This window comes from Gossypium hirsutum, chromosome A09, assembly GCF_007990345.1.
Source record: "Gossypium hirsutum isolate 1008001.06 chromosome A09, Gossypium_hirsutum_v2.1, whole genome shotgun sequence".
In the NCBI taxonomy this organism is placed as follows: domain Eukaryota; kingdom Viridiplantae; phylum Streptophyta; class Magnoliopsida; order Malvales; family Malvaceae; genus Gossypium; species Gossypium hirsutum.
The window spans coordinates 246,071-266,604 of record NC_053432.1 but is presented as its reverse complement, the minus strand read 5'-3'; the positions used below and the strand labels follow the sequence as shown (position 1 = coordinate 266,604).

At 37.7% G+C, this 20,534-nt stretch overlaps 1 protein-coding gene and 1 long non-coding RNA gene across 3 annotated transcripts; one reads left to right on the top strand and one right to left on the bottom strand.

Annotated features, from left to right (window-relative positions):
* The first annotated feature begins 6,885 nt into the window (after nt 1-6,885).
* On the top strand, nt 6,886-8,590 carry LOC121206569 (uncharacterized). Its single transcript, XR_005901633.1, has 2 exons — nt 6,886-8,146; nt 8,306-8,590. It is a non-coding gene; the product is annotated as an uncharacterized lncRNA (long non-coding RNA).
* Nucleotides 8,591-9,248: 658 nt separating this feature from the next.
* Nucleotides 9,249-16,673, bottom strand: LOC107888446 (alpha-mannosidase At3g26720). Of its 2 annotated transcripts, none has more exons than XM_041077565.1 (29): nt 16,115-16,673; nt 15,937-16,020; nt 15,721-15,809; nt 15,383-15,557; nt 15,140-15,259; nt 14,875-14,958; nt 14,721-14,792; nt 14,490-14,603; nt 14,212-14,312; nt 14,041-14,134; nt 13,767-13,955; nt 13,588-13,677; nt 13,329-13,394; nt 13,189-13,245; nt 12,717-12,936; nt 12,473-12,615; nt 12,198-12,266; nt 12,050-12,109; nt 11,862-11,933; nt 11,328-11,375; nt 11,118-11,237; nt 10,757-10,822; nt 10,545-10,657; nt 10,380-10,464; nt 10,192-10,302; nt 10,018-10,113; nt 9,820-9,867; nt 9,639-9,707; nt 9,249-9,552 (listed from the first exon to the last, which is right to left on the bottom strand). In XM_041077565.1, the coding sequence occupies exons 1-29, from the start codon at nt 16,331-16,333 to the stop codon at nt 9,337-9,339; spliced, it is 3,090 nt and encodes a 1,029-aa protein (XP_040933499.1). In that variant the 5' UTR covers nt 16,334-16,673; the 3' UTR covers nt 9,249-9,336. The 2 variants fall into 2 exon arrangements, with proteins under 2 accessions (XP_040933499.1, XP_016668043.1); XM_016812554.2 differs by having other exon boundaries at nt 13,767-13,934.
* Nucleotides 16,674-20,534: the final 3,861 nt, after the last annotated feature.

The following is a 20,534-nucleotide window of genomic DNA, read 5'->3' as shown; positions in this document are numbered from 1 at the left end:
AAGATGATAGGAACCTCGGTATAACTTGAACGCCACACTTTGGATGCAAAGTGATAAGTTCGGATAAGAAGAATGGGTTGACGCCACAAGGGTTACTTGATAAGTCAAACGAGTCTTTGGAGAACAATGAGAGTTGTAAACAATCTCACAAAATGTAAAAACATTAATTCAAGGTTCTTCCCCTTACAATGAAATTTAACACATATTTATAGGCAAAACAAAAGGGTAGCCGAATGGGTAAAATTGGAAGCCAAATTCGGCCATGGTGCTTCCTCAATTTGTTCCTTAAATTATGCATGATGTTGGCCAAATGCTTCCTTAAATTCTTCCATGAATTATGCATGATGTTGGCCAAATGCTTCCTCAAATTCTTCCATGAATTATGCATGATGTTGGTCAAATGCTTCCTCAAATTCTTCCATGAATTATGCATGATGTTGGCCAAATGCTTCCTCAAATTCTTCCATGAATTATGCATGATGTTGTCCACCTCTTCTTTGCCGTCCATGTACATTGTCCTAGCAAATTCAACAAATTTACTTAGCTTAAATCGCACACATTAAATAATTGTAATAAGGCAAACACATTTATGCTAGGTAATAATTAAAACAATTTAAACATGCAATAATTAAACATAATTAAAATGTCCAGATTTCTTAATTAAACACTTAGTAATTATTTGAGCTAAAATAACTAACTCAACTAATTAATTTATTCCGGCAAATTAAATTAAAAGAGCTAAAGAGCTAATAACGAGCTCAACGAGTTAAATTGAGCTTGAATGAGCTGACTTGAACACGAATAAGCTAACTTGAGCTCGAATGAGTTGAACCACACGAAAAGAAATTCAAATGAGCTAAAAATTAGCTTCATCTTGCACTTGGGGCCCTCGTGTTTAGGCCAATCTCGACGGTGTTGGGTTGTGACATTACATGATGCGATCAGGATCACATCAATTAGCCATTGACTCTGCCAAAGTAATTTTGAGGGACGTGACTTTGAAAGGGCTTCCTTTATCCCGAATTATCCTTTTGATTTTTTGCCCTTTTGTGCTGCCCTTTATATCCCGAATTAGTCGATCTTCATGCTTTTCCTGGTGGTTGTTTGGATCTTTGAACACTACTATTGAGTGTTTGGTTGGATATAGAATTCCGTTGGTAGGTGTCACCGCGACCTCCTTTGCACTTTCAGCAGTGGAATGGAGGCTAGGTTGGGATCCCGGGTTTGCTGTCGACTGTGAATATTTAATTTCTCTCATGATCTATCTCTCATTTTTTGTATTGTTTGCTTTGTCTTCTGTTGCTTCAATTCCCGATTCTCCCCCTGTTTGTTGTATCGCAGATTGTGTTTCTTCCAAAACCCTATTCTCTGGTTCTGTTTGTATTTTTATTCCTGGTACAGGATGCATTATGCCTGATTGCTCTTGTTTTCCTGAATTGTAACCAGTCTGGTTTCTTTTAGGAGATGCACTGGGCCCAAACGTTTTGGTCTGAGTCTGTTTAAAATTCGAGTTAGCTGGAGCCTATTTATCTATTTTTTCCTGGAGCTGGTGTCACGGACTTAAGATTCTTGCCTCAGAATCCGTGCGGCCTTAGGCAGTTTCTTACTCCAAAACGCCTAAGTCAGCCTAACTTCCACAAAAGAAGGATTCAACAGAATTCCTCCCAAAACACAACTCAAGCGAAAGCAACTCAAAGCCAACAAGATGAAAGAAAAATGAGACAAGAACAAGCCAAGGAAAATAAGAACGCAAGAGAGAAAAGTTTGAGTGAATGCTCTCAATGATTCTTCTTACTCAAAACTCAAGTGATTTACAATGAGGGAAGAGGTCTCTTATTTATAGTTGAGCCTCCCCAAATCCAACGGTGCAAAATTAAGTACATCAACGGCTATGATTAAAGGCCACCTACCACCAAACCTTTAAGAATATAAAATCATATCTTCTAAGATTACATATCTTATCTAAGATATGTAATCTTATAAAATAATATATTATATTTGTCTAACTTGTAGATGGGCCTTCAATCTCTTCAAGCAACGGGCCGGTCTGATTGGGCCAAATGACCTCCTGCCTTCTTGATGGTTCACACAGATGTGTCATGGTTGCGGGTTCCCATGCGCAACCCATGACATTCTCCCCCACCAAATCTAGCGACGCCCTCGTCGCGTCCTCTGCATGGTATCGATCTATCTTGTCTTGGAATTGCCACAAGGCTTCAGCAGGTTCCCAACTCATCTCACTATCCGGGAATCCCTTCCATCGGACTAAGTATTCGCGCCGCGGTCGGTAGTGCTTACGTCTGACCATACGATCCGCTTCGATGTTCTCGACCTCTCGATCATAGGCGGCTTTTACCCCCATTGGTGCTCGTTCAGACTTGCTTCGATTTGGGTCTTCTCCATCTTCATGGAATGGTTTAAGCATACTCACGTGGAATACTGGATGAACTTTAAGCTTTTCAGGCAACTCAAGCTTGTAGGCCACCTTGCCTACCTTTTTCACAATTCGAAATGGCCCCTCGTACCGCCGTACGAGTCCTTTGTGCAACCCATCATGTCGCAAAATCAGGTGTAGTTTGGCAAGAACTGGTTCACCTACCTGAAATTGTACGTCCCTTCGATTTTGATCCGCCCACTTCTTATTGCGCTTACTTGCCTTGTGAAGACAAGCTCTAGCCAAATCATTTTGCTCTTGCCAATCTCTCGCAAATCGATAGGCTGCTGGATTCGGTCCCCCATAACGAGTCGCAACAGCATTGGGTGTAAGTGGCTGTTGTCCTGTTACTATCTCGAACGGACTCTGGTTTGTCGCCCCACTTCTTTGCAAATTGTAAGAAAACTGAGCCACATCTAGCAACTTTGGCCAGTCCCTTTGTGTGGCACTCACATAGTGCCGTAGATAGATCTCCAATAACGCATTCACTCGTTCAGTTTGTCCATCGGTTTGTGGATGCATGCTGGTTGAAAAGTTCAAGTTTGAACCCATTAACTTGAACAACTCCGTCCAAAATCGTCCCGTGAATCGCCCATCTCGATCGCTGATGATAGATTGTGGCACTCCCCAATACTTCACCACATGTCTAAGAAACAAGCGAGCAGCCTCCTCAGCAGGACACTCCTTGGTTGTGGGGATAAATGTTGCATACTTCGAAAACCTGTCCACCACAACAAAAATGCTTGCAAATCCATCAGATTTAGGTAAACCTACAATAAAGTCCATGGATAAACTCTCCCATGGGCGCTCCGGAATAGGTAAAGGCTGTAGCAACCCAGCAGGAGCCTTCAACTCGACTTTATCTTGTTGGCACACCAAACAAGTTTTCACATAAGTCTCCACATCGTCACTCATGTGAGGCCAATAAAATCGATCCTCCAAGAGAGCTAAAGTGCGGTGTATGCCTGGATGTCCAGCCCATCTCGAATCGTGACATTCCTTCATGACTTCCTTTCGCAAGTTCCCATGTTGGGGCACATATAGACGTTGTCCTTGAGTGTATAATAATTCTCCCTCGAGCCAAAATCGCCTCGTTTTTCCCTCTTTAGCAAGCTCAATTAAATTTTTGGCCGTGGAATCGTGGGACAACCCTTCTTGAATGCGCTCCAATAAGGGACTATTGGGTTGGCTTATCATTGCAAATTCCATCTTTCGGCTAAGCGCATCAGCTACAATGTTGGCACTCCCCGGCTTGTACTCCATGCTAAAATCAAACTCTGCTAGGAAAACCTGCCAACGAGCCTGTTTGGGGGACAACTTCTTCTGGGTTAGGAAATAACTATTTGCAACATTATCAGTGAATACCACGAACCTGGAACCCAGCAAATAGTGCCTCCATGTGCGCAAACAATGCACCACAGCAGTCATCTCTTTTTCTTGGACCGTGTATCTCCGTTCTGTCTCATTCAGCTTTCGACTCTCGAAAGCAATTGGATGTCCTTCTTGCATCAATACTCCCCCAATTGCATAGTCTGAGGCATCCGTGCGTACCTCGTACGCCTTTGTAAAATCCGGTAAAGCAAGTACAGGTTCACTCACCATTGCTTGCTTTACTTGGTCAAAAGCTTTCTCACACCGAGAGTCCCAGTCCCATACTTTGCCCTTTTTCAATAAGTCCGTCAAGGGTGTAGTGATCTTGGAGTAGCCTTCAATGAAACGTCGATAGTAGTTTGCTAAACCAAGAAAGGACCGCAATTCCGTTACCTTGGTTGGTGGCTCCCAATCGGAAATTGCTCGGACTTTGCTTGCATCCATTCGGATCATGCCACCTCCTACAATATGGCCAAGAAAAGGCACCTCTCGTTGGGCAAATGAGCATTTTTCCTCTTTGACATACAGCTCATTTTCCCGTAGGACTTGGAACACCTCTCTCAGATGTCCAACATGCTCCTCAAGCGTCTTACTATACACCACAATGTCGTCAAGATAAACAACCACAAAGTGATCTAAGAAAGGTTGTAATACCTTATTCATTAGGGTGCAAAATGTTGCCGGAGCATTTGTCAACCCGAACGGCATCACCAAGAATTCAAAAGACCCATACCGAGTCACACAGGCTGTTTTGGGCTCATCCCCTTCGGCTACTCTCACTTGGTAGTACCCCGATCGCAAATCCAACTTAGTAAACCATCTCGCGCTACCAAGTTGATCGAACAGATCTGCAACGAGAGGAATGGGATACCTGTTCTTCACAGTGATCTTGTTTAAGGCCCTATAGTCAATGCACAATCTTAAGGACCCATCATGCTTCCTTTGGAATAACACCGGCGCTCCAAATGGGGCTTTGGAAGGTTTAATAAACCCGGCATCTAGAAGTTCCCTTAACTGCTTCCTCAATTCCTCCAACTCAGGTGGAGACATTCGATATGGTGCCCTTGCTGGTGGCTCAGTATTAGGCAACAACTCAATCTTGTGATCTACCTCCCTCTTTGGTGGCAATGTCTTGGGCAACTCTGTGGGCATTACATCTTGAAAAGACTGCAACAACTGCTTTACTTCTTTTGGGATTTCTTCTTCGAATTTCTCCTCCACATTGTTCCTTAAGGTGGCTAAATAGGAGACTTCGTTTCTACGTACTCCTTTGGCAAATTGGATTGCCGACAATGTTTTGCCTTCCATGTTTCCCTTTCTTTTCATTCGCACCATATAACGATGGTTCGAATCAGAGATCATCATGTAGTTCTCGGAAGGATGAATATACGCATTAAGTCGGTCAAACAAACTCAATCCTACCACAAAATCATAATCATCAAGTGGGATTACCTTAATGGTTGCCTTGCCTGTCCACTCGCCAAGTTTGAGTTCCACCCCTTTAGCCACACCCGTTATGGGAATACTTTCTGAGTTTACCGTTTTTATTCGACCCGAATCTTCCTCCACTTTGAGACCGAGTTCTTTCGCCATCTCTTTAGACATGAACAAATCAGATGCACCAGTGTCAACAAGGGCATTCAATTTTCTGTCTGCCACGATGATGTCCACAAACATCAGCCCATTACTCGTCTTGTCTTCAACACCGCCCAATATCGTACCAAGACTTTTGGTGTCAGGATTGGCCTCTTCGCGTGCTTCCATAGCATTGAAAGCGGCCCTCTTTGGACAAACACTCAACCGATGTGGACCTTGGCAAAGAAAGCATCTCATTGGCTCTTTCTTATCCCCTGGTCTACCATTATAATTCCTTGGGGCTTCGCCACTCCTTTCTGTTTGCTCTTTGTCTCCCCCACCATTGCCTTTGGGTCTTGGCTTGGGTTTGGAAGCATCATTATTGTCAAACTTTCTCCCACCAGCTTCGTAGAAGTTCTCTGCCTCAGCCATAGCTACAGTCAAATCGGTGATGCCTAGGCGGCGCAACTCTTGCTTAGCCCACATTCTTAGCCCATCCTCAAACATATAAAATGCTTCCTTCTCATTCAAGTCTGAGATCTGAAGCATCAGCTCACTAAACTCCCGCACATAATCTCGAATAGTGCCTTGTTGCGTAAGCCGACGTAACTTAGCACGAGCCTCCTTTTCAGCATGCTGCGGATAAAACTGCTTCTTTAACTCTCCTTGGAACTCCTCCCAAGTCTCAATGGTCGTTCCTCCACGTCTCTCATCCGTGGACCTACGTCGCCACCATAAGAGAGCAACATCAGTAAAGTAAATCGAAGCAGTGTTTACCTTAGTGGCATCATCCTCAATGCCCATTGCTCGAAAATATTGCTCCAATTCCCACAGGAAGTTGTCCACTTCTCTCGCAGACCTAGCCCCCTTGAACTTCTCGGGTTTTGGAACATCTACATGGCGTTGCTTCGATCTTGAAGTCAACATCCCATTTCCCAAAGCGACCTTACAAATTGTGAGCTCCCCCTTAAGCTCAGCAATCTCCTCTTTCATGGCAGTCACCAGGGCCTCAAGAGCTTCGTCCCTTACCGTCAGCTTGTCCGAAGTGGATCTAAGAGTGTCAAGTACGAACACTTTGCTGTCTTCCCGCAGTTCCTCCATACGGGTTAGGACCACTTCGAGTGTCTCCCTCATGTCACCAACAGACTCCTCGAGATTGACCACTCGATTTTCCAAGCTCGACAACATGTCCCTCGATCGACTAGCCTTCCTGACCCTCCCACGGGTCTCCATTGGCTCATTCTCACCAACTTCTCTCGACATATCTCAAAAGTGCTTTCGAACGGCTCTGATACCAACTGTCACGGACTTAAGATTCTTGCCTCAGAATCCGTGCGGCCTTAGGCAGTTTCTTACTCCAAAACGCCTAAGTCAGCCTAACTTCCACAAAAGAAGGATTCAACAGAATTCCTCCCAAAACACAACTCAAGCGAAAGCAACTCAAAGCCAACAAGATGAAAGAAAAATGAGACAAGAACAAGCCAAGGAAAATAAGAACGCAAGAGAGAAAAGTTTGAGTGAATGCTCTCAATGATTCTTCTTACTCAAAACTCAAGTGATTTACAATGAGGGAAGAGGTCTCTTATTTATAGTTGAGCCTCCCCAAATCCAACGGTGCAAAATTAAGTACATCAACGGCTATGATTAAAGGCCACCTACCACCAAACCTTTAAGAATATAAAATCATATCTTCTAAGATTACATATCTTATCTAAGATATGTAATCTTATAAAATAATATATTATATTTGTCTAACTTGTAGATGGGCCTTCAATCTCTTCAAGCAACGGGCCGGTCTGATTGGGCCAAATGACCTCCTGCCTTCTTGATGGTTCACACAGATGTGTCATGGTTGCGGGTTCCCATGCGCAACCCATGACACTGGCCTGTGGATGAGGGTCCACTATTTGCTTCTATGGGGAACACCAAATTCCTTGCCTCTGTTTGGGTTTGAATTGTTTCCATAATGGGCCTGTTCTCTTCTGAGCCCATTCCGTCAATTAGGGTTTCCAAAGGTTGAAACCTAATATTTTTTTGTTTCTTCTCTTTGACTGCGCCGTTGCTGTTCTGCCTCTCTTTTGACCATCGCCGGTTGCGTTTTTCCACGAGCATCCAAGGTCTATAGTCACCAGAGTTGTTTGTAAGGTTGCTTTCTCTTGAATCAGGTCTGTTTTTCGGAATTGTTTCTTCTCCCGAGAAGCTTTCTTTCTATGGTTGTTGAACAGTCGTCGATTTTGGGCATATATCCTGTTTATGTCCATAGTGGCCACAAGAGAAACATACCGTAGGAAGGTGTTCATACTCGATTCTTTGTGGTATTCCATTGATTAGAACTTTCGATGTAAGGGCCTTTCCAAGATTGACGTAGACTGTCATTCTTGCAAATCTTCCCCGAACACCATTGTAAGTGTTAAAGTCCAATTTTGCGACTGTTCCCACCATTCCTCCTATTTCTCAGAGAATTTTCCTTTTGTACATATGTCCAGGCAATCCTGGTAGTCGTATCCAAGCCATGACCATATTCTGGTATGGTTGCGAAGGTTAAATTCAATGCTCCAAGGTTGAACAGTTAGATATTGCCCATAAACTATCCAAGGCCCTAGACTTAAAACCCTCTCAAAGTCTCCGACGTTCTGGAATTTAGCCAGATAGTAGCCGTTTTCGATGTCCATTAATCTGAACGGTTGGCTCGGTTTCCACAAGGAATGGATCTTGTTTTGCAGTGTTGCGTAACCAATTTTTCTTCCCAAGAGCTTGATTACTACCGTAAGTTCCATATCCTTTATAACTAACTGATTGACCCGATTAGAGAATTCTTGCTGGTATGCCGTTTACCGAGGTTCTCACAATATCTTCTTCGAGTAAGTCTATATCGTCGTCATCTTTTTCTCTAGTTATCTCTTCTGTTTTATCTTTGATTTGCAGGCCTGTACCGGTGAGACGATCCTTCCATGACCTAGGCTTGTTTGGTGTCAAGTTAGTTTCCATATCAACATCCGCATCTCGATTTTGAATTTCGATTGCTCCTTTCTTTGCTTGTCGATTATCGCTCCGTCTATCGTCGACTTTCTCTCGCTCTTCAGAATCCATCGTCTCTCTTTGATGAAAGCCTTAATCTAGTTGCTGTAAACGTTGATATTGAGTCAATTGATGATTAAAAAAAATCTGAAAGTAAGCAATTAAATTAAGAACAATTAATCATTATGTTCATTTATTTGGCCAATTTATCCTACTTTTGAAAGCTATAATTTCCTTTAATGTTTACACATTTTGTCAATTTTATCATAATAAATTTGTCCTATCAATTTGGTCATTAATTCTAAATTTGTTGATATCTAACGATGGTTAAATTTGTTGATTTTTTTTAGAATCAATACAAAAATGAAAAAAATTGTAAAAGTTAAATTTATTAATATATCGATCCAAAAGTAAGATGAATTGATATAAAAAGAAAACATTATTAATTATTATTCAAATGATACTACAAATTTTTAGAGAGGTAAACTTGGTAACAAGAGATACTTTTACCAAACATAATTTGTCATCATATCATATTTTCCAAAAAGTGTTCGGATTAATCATCATATTTAGAAAACCAAATGTTGTAATGCAACTTTGTCAGGACACTAATCAATATTTTTCAAGATATACTAAGCATTATAGAGCAACTTGGCTATCAATCACATGGAAAGCACCAAATGCCTTGCTAGTGTTTTCTACGAGTTTTAGAGTCACCAACGCAACACTAAACCCCATGTGTGGCAGTAAGTTAATGAATATGTGATTGTAGCAACCGTCAAAGTGTGATGCAGATGTCAGTGTTTAACTTTGGCTGAAGTTAGTAGTGAGAGGGAGTTGCACTTGCACATACAAACACAGCTTGAACCCCATTACATTAAGTTTGAGTAGATGAAGATTTATTTAGCACATACAAAAACCACATTTTGGTGTGTCTTTCAACCACCCACCAGTTGGATGTAATCTACATCAATCAGGAAAGTTCGGATCTCCATTGGAGCAAGTTCAACGAGCAGCTTAGCAGGATCAACTGCTCCTCCCCTTACCAACTTTGATCCTCCGCCCCCGCCTTCTACTTTCCAAGCTAACCTTCTCTTTTCCATTTCACCTCTTTCTTGATTTGCAGACAAACTCATCTCTGTTACTTTCTTTATCTGGAGTGATGAAATACCACTGTAAGATAATTTATTATGCCATATACATATATCATCCATCAACCATTCTCTATTGCTGCTCTTACCTTCTTGTTTGGAAACAGCTTTTTCAGTTCTACACTTGCCATCACTGAATACTCCTTTTCCTCCCCGGTCTTTGACCAAATCAACAAAACAAATTACAATCTATTCTATTGAATATGTGGATGGAACCATATAATAATAAAGTTTCTATACAACCTACACAAAGGGAGGAGTTAAGAGTACCTCAAACAGATGAGCCAACCGCAGCAGCACTTTTCCATTTTCCAGCTCCTGCAATATTCAAAAGCAGGAAAACTATAAAAAAAATTTACTTACTATCCTAAGTAACCAACATGCATGCACAGGGCAATTTAAAAAAAAAATCATTTTCAGGTCATAGGCATCAGAAGCTTTTAGCTAGTTCTGTAACTTGTTCTTCACCTGGAGAGTTATTATGGCAATGTTATCTGGTAATGAATAGGAGGGATCAATGCCTGAAAATGTTGGAATGTGAGAGCTCATCCAATCATTGCCATCCTATAGAAAAAGGAACATCAATGACATAAGCATGGAAGGCCAATGCCACAAAAGAACCAAGTTTAGTTTACACTTCACCTGTTCAGAGAAGGCTAAAAGAAGTGGGGAATATATCTCTTGGCCAACCGTGCGACGCCACTTTGCCCCTTCTCCTATATGATCAATTCGGAGATAAAATTTCCCAAGGATCTGCAAAATCCAGAATTCCATTACGCATGGCACTTTAAGAGTCACAGACAAAGAACATGACGTCAAGCTATGCTTACAGTTAAACCATCACATCCTTCAGAGACACAAACTGTTTCATTTAATACTTCACCAACACCTCTGATATCATCGTGAATCAACCTCCTATAAATCATTATATGTTATAGACTCTGAATAATAAGTACTTGAAAAATAAAAGAAAAGAAAGGAAAGATGCAATGGACCTGTGAAGCATCAGCTCAATTTGGCCATCAGCTAAGCTGGATGCCCCCACTGAACGATCCACCAACACTGAGAGCTCTGTGCTATCATCTTGGACATAGATTCCAAGGTTAACCTGGAAGAAAGCATGCAAAGAAGAAATCCAATTTCAATACCACTATTTTTATTATAGAATGGAAAGAAATATTTGCAATTTTCACAGAAAGGAACATACCGGGTAGTAATTTCCAGCAATTGGTTGGTTAACTTGAAGGTCCCAGTCTTTCCTAAAATCTCGAATCTGCAAACATTGGATTTAAATACCATGGAGCAAAAGTAGACATTGTTATCAGCAATTACAGAACTAGAATTTCATTTTGGTGGATGAAACAATAAATTAAGAGAAAAATAAGCATACAAGCATTCACCAAGTAGAAAAACAGAAGCTAGCAAAGTTGCCATTCAGAAAACTTTGGAAGCTGAATTTGGTATCTAGAAACAATTTATGCTAGAAGTTGAATTCTGCATGGCTTTTGATAAAAAATAATTGCATGACAAGAATTTGCTAGAATGGCCAGCAGTAAGAATCAACATACCCGTTTAATGAAGTCACGTCCATTAGAATCTGTATAGAACGTTTTGTTGGTCCTCATAGTTGTTGTAATTTGAGTGATGATTTCTTTACCTATCCCATCATTCACAGGAATAGGTCCAATCTAAGATTATCCACATAAAGTGTCAGAAAATCCACCCAACCGTTCAGTCCTGCAAGCAATTTAAAAAATAACAAGAGAGATTTAACTCACACTGAACTCGACCTCAGCATGCTCTTTTCCCTTGTATACCCTGGTAACCTGTTCATCAATGCAGCATTCTGTTACTATAAGTTGAAGACACTAGATACTTCGGTTCAAATAAAAGCCATAAACTTCTTGTTCTGTGCAAATAGAAACTGCATTACATAACTCCAAATTAAATATAAACATGATAGCAGAGATTCAGAAGAGTACGGTGGTGGATGTTTTTATTACGATTTATTGAGGAAAACAGACGGCAAATTGACCGGGGTTTTAAATTTAGCCAATAGTGACTCCACAAAAACATAAATTAGACAAAAAATGAATTGGATATGCATAACCCACTTTTCCTAAGTCCAATAATTGACAATAAACTATATGCAACTGTTTCTTTATGAATCTATATCCCGTCCCAAAGCTTTACGAACTTGTGAACAATAACTTTCAGATGCAAGAATCTGAAATATGAGAGCTTCATATTAAGGTAAAAAGTTCCAGTAACAGAAGTTGGTGCATCAAACGTGTTTCTATTAGGTGAATCACCTGTGATATCCATGAATTCAGCTGTTGATGTACTTCATCCAACAAGGGACCCCGCACAACCGTTAAAGGAATCTGCAACAAACAAATCTCCATTTTTCTTCAGATCCTCATTTTTGAAAAAAATAATAAATGAATTGTAAAGGGTCATTACTGATAGACATGAAATTTGTTCAAATAAAAACAGATACCTGGTTTTCAGATTTTATGGAGAATGTACCATTTGGACGAAAAACATATGCCCCAGAAGCCTTTATAAAACATAAGTATTTTGCAATTAGTATATTATAATATAATACCTTTTCTCCAACCACAAGCTCAATGAATGAACAAAAATACCTGAGGATCTTTATCAGTTCCATCATTTCCCGAGTAATAACCATAGGATTGCTCAGCAAAGGCCGTAACCTTCAGCAATAAAATTAGATTACAGACTAAGTGGCTTTAAATAACATTATTTTATAACACAAGAAAAAAAGATTACAAAGAATAAAGAGAATCCAAATAAAATATGAAATACTGAAAGAAATTTAAAAGACAAATAAACGAAAAATAATCCAATAATTATAGTTAGAGAGACACAACCAAACTGAAGATTAGACAGAATAGTTTACCGAATTTCTGGTATTAACATAACGAGTAAGTTTTCCTTTATCTGCTGAGTAAAGAAGCTTTAAACTTCCTTGGCCAACTTCAATGGTATTGTTTTCACTTGCTTCATAGGTATGCATGGTTGAGATGGTAGGGCTACGGCCTTCTGAAAATTTAATAACAGTTCATTCTGTTAATAACTTAGAAGCATAAGTCAAAATCATCTACTTTATTGACAAATAAAAAAAATGAAGCAATAATGCCGACCTGTCTCTTTAGTAGTTGCTACAATATAAGTGCTGAAACCTAGAGAAGGCACTGAAACTGAAAAAGCAACCCAATATTTAGCTGTTTCTCTTGGTTTTTTCCCCAAATATGCTTTGATGTATTGACTTCTTATGCGTAAAGTGGAATTTGAAAGAGGGATAAGTTGTGATTCGATTTCTCTCCCTTCAGAATCCTTGACAACAATACTTTCGGAGGAGACCTGTCACAGGTTAAATCTCACTGAAAAACAAGCAAATTTCATGCTCTAAATGATTACAGTTAGATTTTCAGTTTTTGTAGATAAATTGCAATTCCTCATTGTGTGTTATTGTCTCTGGTTGGATATAGATTGCAAGCATGCAGGTTGTATCATTTATTCACTCTATTGTTGTTGAAGTACTACAATATCAAAGTTTAGAGAGGTCCAACTGTCACATCAAATAATCCAGAAAGGCAGAAGGGGGATACTCACAGGAATTCTTATAGTTTCCTCTCTCTTCCATCCTAGAGAATTGTAGATAATGATAACCTACATTGGAGATAAAATATTAGTTGATCTATTGCCATGAAATAAATGGGTCCAACTCAGAAACAGTATATGTATATCATTACCAAGCTTTTCCCACTGGACAAGGCAGCTTCCGATGGAGGACAAAAACTTATATTAAGTAAAGGACACTAGCAAAAGATTTGTTAAAAAAAAGATTTGTCAGAAAAGCCACCCAACCAACTTAATTATATTAAAAAATGCAAATTGGTCAACAAGAATAATAATAAAAATTTATGTGCACTTTCTATACTCCTTTTTTAGTTTCAGCATGCAACTAAAAATTCAAAGATGCATAAAACTAATACCAATTATATTGTGTACCTGCTGAAAGCTTGTAACACTGTTCTTTTGTTCAGTACTTGACCTTGAATCTGCCAAGAAGGCAAGCGAAGAGGCAACCACCTTCTCAGCCTAAAAATAAAGTTGAAAGTATTAAATTTTTATTAAGCCGTATAATGCCAATAGTTGTACAAAATTTTAGGACATTAAGCTGTACGAACCTCCTTGTATCCTATTGACAACCGTAACGCATAGTCAGCAGCTACATGCTGTCTTTCTGTGCCACTAACTGCATCATGATGTTGAGCAATTGCCAAAGCATCAGCTAATGCATCCGTGTTTGGTCCTGAAGCACTCCTACCTTTAAAGAATTCCAACTGCCTGGCAGCCTGTTGATAATGAAAAGAAAGCTTTAAAAAAAAAAAACCATCCTTAAACAGTCTGCAAGAATCTACCTTTAAAAATCCACAACCACATTTCTAGAAACTGGCTTACCAGATAGTAAGCACTCAGCACTCTGACATAACCTTTAAAGGCTGGCCGGCTTGTGAAGTAACCTGTCCAATATGCGTTTGGCTTATCTGCATACCTAAAAATAATATATATGTTTTATTAGCATCACAGACTTACACTAAGGGCAGTACCATAAATTGAAATTAAACTCACGGGAAGAAATCATCAGTCTTGAGTGGCCACTGCACATTTTCTGTGTATTTTGCATCGGTATAGATGGAAGGAGTGGAGTATAAGGCATTGATGCGCCCATCCTATAGATTCTCCAAATAAGAAAAAGCTTTATAACATCAAAATTCAACTAGAATTCTATAGCAGTTAAAGGGAAAATCAGATGGCAAATCTCATGAAAAAAGAGATCAAAACATGACCAAATGATTACAAGAAGACATAAGAAGTCAAAATGAAAGATGTACAAGGAAATCAAGTACCTGGTTGACATAATGAATGAACTTGTCCATTTGTCTGAACCATGAATTTGCATATTGGTAACGGAAATCAGTCCCCATGGCCCACATGATATGATTTGTTCTCGTTACATTTGCCTAAAATAGAAAACTGTTACTAAGCAACTGCTGTTAACCATACTGTCGGAGAAATCTCGGAAGCAGAGTTCGTTTTGCTCTCAAGGAAATCAGTAAATAGCAACTGTAACGTCCTACCTGTGCCAGTGCAGCAGCTATGAAGTCATTGACCCGCTCTTGAACATTATAGTCAAACAGGAGAACATCGTCCTTCAGTTAAAAACTTCGTGTTAATAAATTTATAACCAAAAAGTAGAGAGAAAAGTGATACTTGAACGTTTTACAAGGTTACCTGAATGGGAGGAGACACATCATTTATCTCAAATGTGAAACCATCAGGAGGATCATAATGCCGGGGGAATATGCCAGTGAATATCTGCCATGAAATCAGAATATGAGTGATCAAAACAATGTTATAAATATCAGCAAAATACATCAGTAAAAGGAGTAAATATAGTACTCTGTGTCTATAACAAACTTCAATGGAGTAAGGAATATCCAGTTTTTGAATCAGAAAATGAGAAAGCCATGAGAACTATAGATGTTAAGACCCGAACCTGTGAAGATGAACCAAGGGACTTAGAACCCTGCCATACTACCTCAAGAGTCTTTTCCTTTAAGCGCTTAGCTCTATCTTGATAATCAATTCGAGCAAAAAATAGAGAGTCAAATCCTAACTGCAATAAAGAGAGAGGCATTCTAACAACTTGAACATAACAAATTCAATATATAGCCACGAAAACGTATTTCATACACCAAACATAAAGAAATAATCCCATTGAAGCCACATGCATACATACCTCTGCACCAAGCAAATAAGCTTGCACAGCAGAATGCCCAAAAGGATCGATCTGCCAACCAACTCTAGGAATCTGATTGAACTCATCTTTGATGTACTTATGTCCTAAGGTTGTCTGATCAATCAAGTCAATGTAATGTGGGGTTGCCTCATCATGCATACACATACCTCCATTTCTATAAACACACACACACATACACACACAGGAAATTAGCAATTAAGCCCTAATAAACAAATGGTAGATGCTGTGAGGATAATCAACTGCTCATAATTTTCTAATATTTACTTCTTTTCAGTTTACCAAAATGCAATTATAGGAAAAAAATGAAAAAATATTACATGAACTCTAGTTGACCGGAGTTGACTAGCTCCTTCACTTTAATCTTCTTAGCATTACTCTGCTGTCTCCACCACCTTTGAAAGAAAGCCTGAAAAGGAAAATCAAACGATGCAATAGAAATCATAAATCAATCACATTTACACGGGCAAAGGAGTCGAAACCCAGAACAGAAAAGGCTTCAAATTGAAAAAGAAGAAGAAGGAAAACAAAATTACCATCTCGACATAGATAAATTTTCTATTTTTATCATCAAATAAAGCTGAAATGACGGAATCCAAGACGTTCTGAACACAAGCTCCCTGATGAAAGTTGAAAGAAGCATCAAATCAAATACCAAATCCCAATCGAGCAAGAACCAAATACAAAAAAAGAAGCATGCAAGAAAGGGTATACCCGAATAGAGTTGTTGCCCCCAAAGTAATACTGATCAACAGTCTTGAGCCAACCAACATCATCATGAGAATGGGGCACCAAGTGGACATTGATTTTACCAGGAACAATTCTCTGTGTGGTGTTGTATTCTATATAACTGGATTCTGCACTACTAACACCTCTAGCCAAAAGGATGGCAAACAACAGGATGATCGCCATCGGCATCATCGCCATAGGCATAGAGCAGCAAAGGGTACAGTACAACAGGAAAGATTAAGGAGTTATATAAAGAGTGAAGACCCAAACCACTGGAATGGACTTTCCACCGCTTTCAATGGTCAGCTTGATTTTCGCACTGCAAGTTCTATTTTTTAATCTCTTTTGATCAAAGCAAAGAGTTTGCTTGTAAGGGAAGAGGCGTGTGTAGGTTTGTCAGTGTGAGTAGCCATTTTTGTCTCTGATATTGACTTCAGTTTTTTTTTTTTTCTCCCAACTAATCTTATCCTTAAGTATATGATAATTTAAGACATCATCTTAGCCCAATCAAAAGTTGCAGGTGCAGGCGCAACTCACATTTTAATTTCTAACATGTTTTTGTTTTGCATTATGATTTATTTACAGCTTTAACTTTCAAAAAACAATTATTTTAGTATTTTATTTTATTTTATTTCTTTTTCCATTTTTTAACTTTTGAATTTGTATTTGTTATTAAATTAGTCTAAAATAGTTAAAAAAGTTAAAATCTAATTTTACTTGTATTAATTTAAAATTTTAAAATTTTTTAAAAAATAATTTTTATTTTAGGAAGACCCTACTAAGGGCTAGCTCTTCATTGTTTTTGAAAAGTACTCTTGAAAAGTGCTGTGAAAAAGTGCTATTGAGAAGTACTTTTGAGAAGTGCTTTGGAAAAATTTAAGTGTTTGATATTGCTGTTAAAAAGTACTTTTAAAAAGTAAAATGTCCATTTTAGACATGATATTATAAAGTAACAAATATGTATTTAAATAATGTTCAAATTAGTTAATATTATGATATTTTAGTAAAAATATAAAAAATAATTTATTATAACTTATTATTAATATTTTAATATATAATATTAATTTTAAATATTTTTAAGTAATTAATATTAATTATTTATTAAATTTAATTAGAATATATAAATTATATTTAAATATTTAAATATAATAATTAAATATTTGTAATTAGATATTGACACAATTGTATTATTTTAAAAAATATTTTTTATTTTTAATTAATGCTTTTAACACATTTGTAAAACTCATATTAAATAATCAAGAAAGAAGACACAAATAATAGCATCAAACACATTTTAAATCAAAAAGTAAGGTTAAAAAGGTAAAATAACAGCCAAAAGTGCTTTTTAGCTGAAAAAGCTAAAATTTACTGCTTTTTCATCTCTAAAAAAGCTCATCCCAAAAGTTAAAAAAGTTGTCCCAATGATATGTGTTCTTCATTGCTTTTAAGAGAAAAGTACTTTTTTTAGAAAAAGTTCATCCCAAAAACAATGGAGAACACACCCTAACTCCCTAAATACACTACTGCTAAAAATAAAAATTACTTCTAACATATTCAATATCAAAATTAAAGTATTATTTATAGACAAAGTAAATATACTCAGTAATATATATTAATGACTACAAAACCCTAATCAAAATACGTAACAAAATATTAAATAGTGACAATTTTTTTAAGTATTAAATATGTAGAGTGGGAAATATTACGTAAATAAAACTAAGGTTAAATAGCTACATTATAACTTGAAATAATATGAAAAAAATGAGGATTGATTAATATAAAGGGATTAAAAATAAATGAAAAATAATAACTATTGATAAAAAGTAAAAAGGAAAGATTAATTTTAACCTTATTTATTCTGTAAGACAACTTTAGGAGTTGGTATTATATATTATATATATATATATTAGATTAATAATGGGATTACAGTATGTTCCAAGCGTTTAGCTATTGATCCATTAAGCTGTTATAAGAAATTAAATAATTACAAATCAAAAGTTATAACAAATCAAAAGTTATGGTACTTGATTATTAACAAATAGTCATAATTATTCAAATAGATATCTATTGAATAATTACGTTTATTGCTAAATAGATGACTATCCATTTGGGTAGTTATGTCCCTATAAAGAGACATGAAGTCTCCTGTAAATAAGAGTGAAATTCCATTTGTATAACACACCCAAAAACATAGAAGCAAAGTTTCTTTCTATTCTTCTACCATCTTTTATATTCCTAGATTGTTCCATAAATAATTTATGTAGTAACTCTTTATAGAAATTGATATCTTTGCTATGTCTCACTCAGTGGATTATTTTCGTCAGTAAAAAATGTAGACAATCGTTGGGTTTTATTGTATTCTCGAGGTTCATTTTCTAATTTAACACCCGTATCCCATCTCCGTTGCTAGAATAGTGATCGGAGTGTTACAGAACTAAACAAAAAATTTATCTTAATTCCATAACAAGTATTCAATTAATTTAAGAACATATATCATATCATAGAATAAATATGTACATGGGCCTTATTTTGGGTTTACGAGGCCCAAAAATTACATTAGAAATAATCAGGGATCAAATTGAGACAAATCAGAAATTTTTTAGAAAAACATGAAAATTTGAGAATGCAGGGGTCACACAACCGTGGTCTAGGTCGTGTGACTTAGCCCAAACCTTGTGGGCATTCAAAGTTGGGACACACAGCCGTGTCCCAGCCTGTGTCTTTGCCCGTGTAACTCACTGACTTAGGTCACACGGCCGTATCGTAGGTTGTGTAACTCTCTGACTAATTAGACACGACCGTATTGCAGACCGTGTGACTCACTGACTTAATACACACGAGCGTGTCGAAGGCCGTGTCTTAGATCATGTACGGCACACGGCTGTATGGCAGCTCGTGTGTACCAAAATGAATCTTAAAAATTAAGTTTCCCAAATCATGCTTACTTGGACACTAAGTAACCTAATTACTAGCCATTTAACCTATTCAAAGCCAAAACAACCATATTAAGTGTGGAACCAATGTACCCTCATTGGCACCACATTTTATATGAGCTAACTCCAAAAACCCATCCTCAGTTCGGATTGCAGGCTGCAACTCGTCTGCATGAAGCCGGAATCGCTAGTAATCGCCGGTCAGCCATACGGCGGTGAATTCGTTCCCGGGCCTTGTACACACCGCCCGTCACACTATGTGGTGCCAATGAGGGTACATTGGTTCCACACTTAATATTTTCCAATATATTAACAAAGCATTAAATATTCATGATTTACATTCATAGCAAGTTTTGCTATATTTGAGCTGTATTTAACTATTTAAACAACAAAGCTTTAAGCTAAAGCACATACCAAAACATAGTCTCAATAACAATCGAAAGACCTCCCTATATATGTCATTACAAATTAAAGCATCATGCCACCACTCTAAACTACATCCTCGACATTTATGTCAGACACAGAACCTAAATAGCCCCGATCCGATACATCAGGGCCTACCAAACTTAGTGGTCCAACACTGAAAACACGATTATGACCTACATGTGTCTTCAACCATTGAACATATTAAGCTTCCAAATCATCAAATGAATTTATAAAACAACCCCAGATCTTTGTATTGGCAACATTTCTATCCTTGATTTTCTCCAAACAAGGATGGCAAATGTTCCTGCTTGAAGACCAGGGTATCCAGGTAAATGACCAAACTCTATTTCACTCAAAGACTTCACTTTTTCAATGTTGTTCCAAATATAACCAAAGGTAGAACCCACAAGTGCACCTGAAGATTAGAAAGTCAGTCTGGGGTTGCAAGGCGTTGAGTCCAATCGAGGAAGAAATCAGAGACGACGGCAACCGGAGAGAAGAAGAAAGAAAAAAGGAGAAAGGAAAATGGTGGCCTACTATTTTAGATAAAATATTTAAGAAATCCACAGTATCACACTGTTAATAGAGCTGATCATGGGCGGGCGGCCCGGCCCTGCCTGAAGGCCCGCCTGAAAAATAAGAGGGTTTGGGTAAAAATATAAGCTCGAAAAATGAGTTTGGGCAAAAAAACGAGGCCCGTTTAGAAAATGAGCCGGGTCTCGGGTAAGAGTTTTTTGGCCCGGCCCGGCCTGAATTATATATTAATATATATTTTTTATTTTATTTTTAATTATTTTAAATTTTTAATATAGCCATTTTTTATTATATTATCGATTTGTGTATTATTTTAAGAATTATTTTAGTATCATTTTTATTTGTTTTAATATTTATTTTTATGTTTTTAAATATATTTGATTTATTATATTTTTAATTTTTTTATTTAATAAAATAAGCAAAAAAATTTTAATATGGACCGGGCCATACCGGACTTGGGCTTAGCAATTTTATTTCGGGCCAAGTTTGGACAATTTTTTAGGCCCATATTT

Bases quoted from the DNA above. Each gene is read 5' to 3' on its own strand.
- LOC107888446 (XM_041077565.1), bottom strand. From the start codon at position 16,333: ATGCCTATGGCGATGATGCCGATGGCGATCATCCTGTTGTTTGCCATC. The intron at 11,934-12,049 runs GTATCTGTTTTT...TGTTTGTTGCAG, and splicing joins CCATAAAATCTGAAAACCAG to ATTCCTTTAACGGTTGTGCG. The intron at 9,708-9,819 runs GTACTCTTAACT...ATTTGGTCAAAG, and splicing joins GGTTGGCTCATCTGTTTGAG to ACCGGGGAGGAAAAGGAGTA.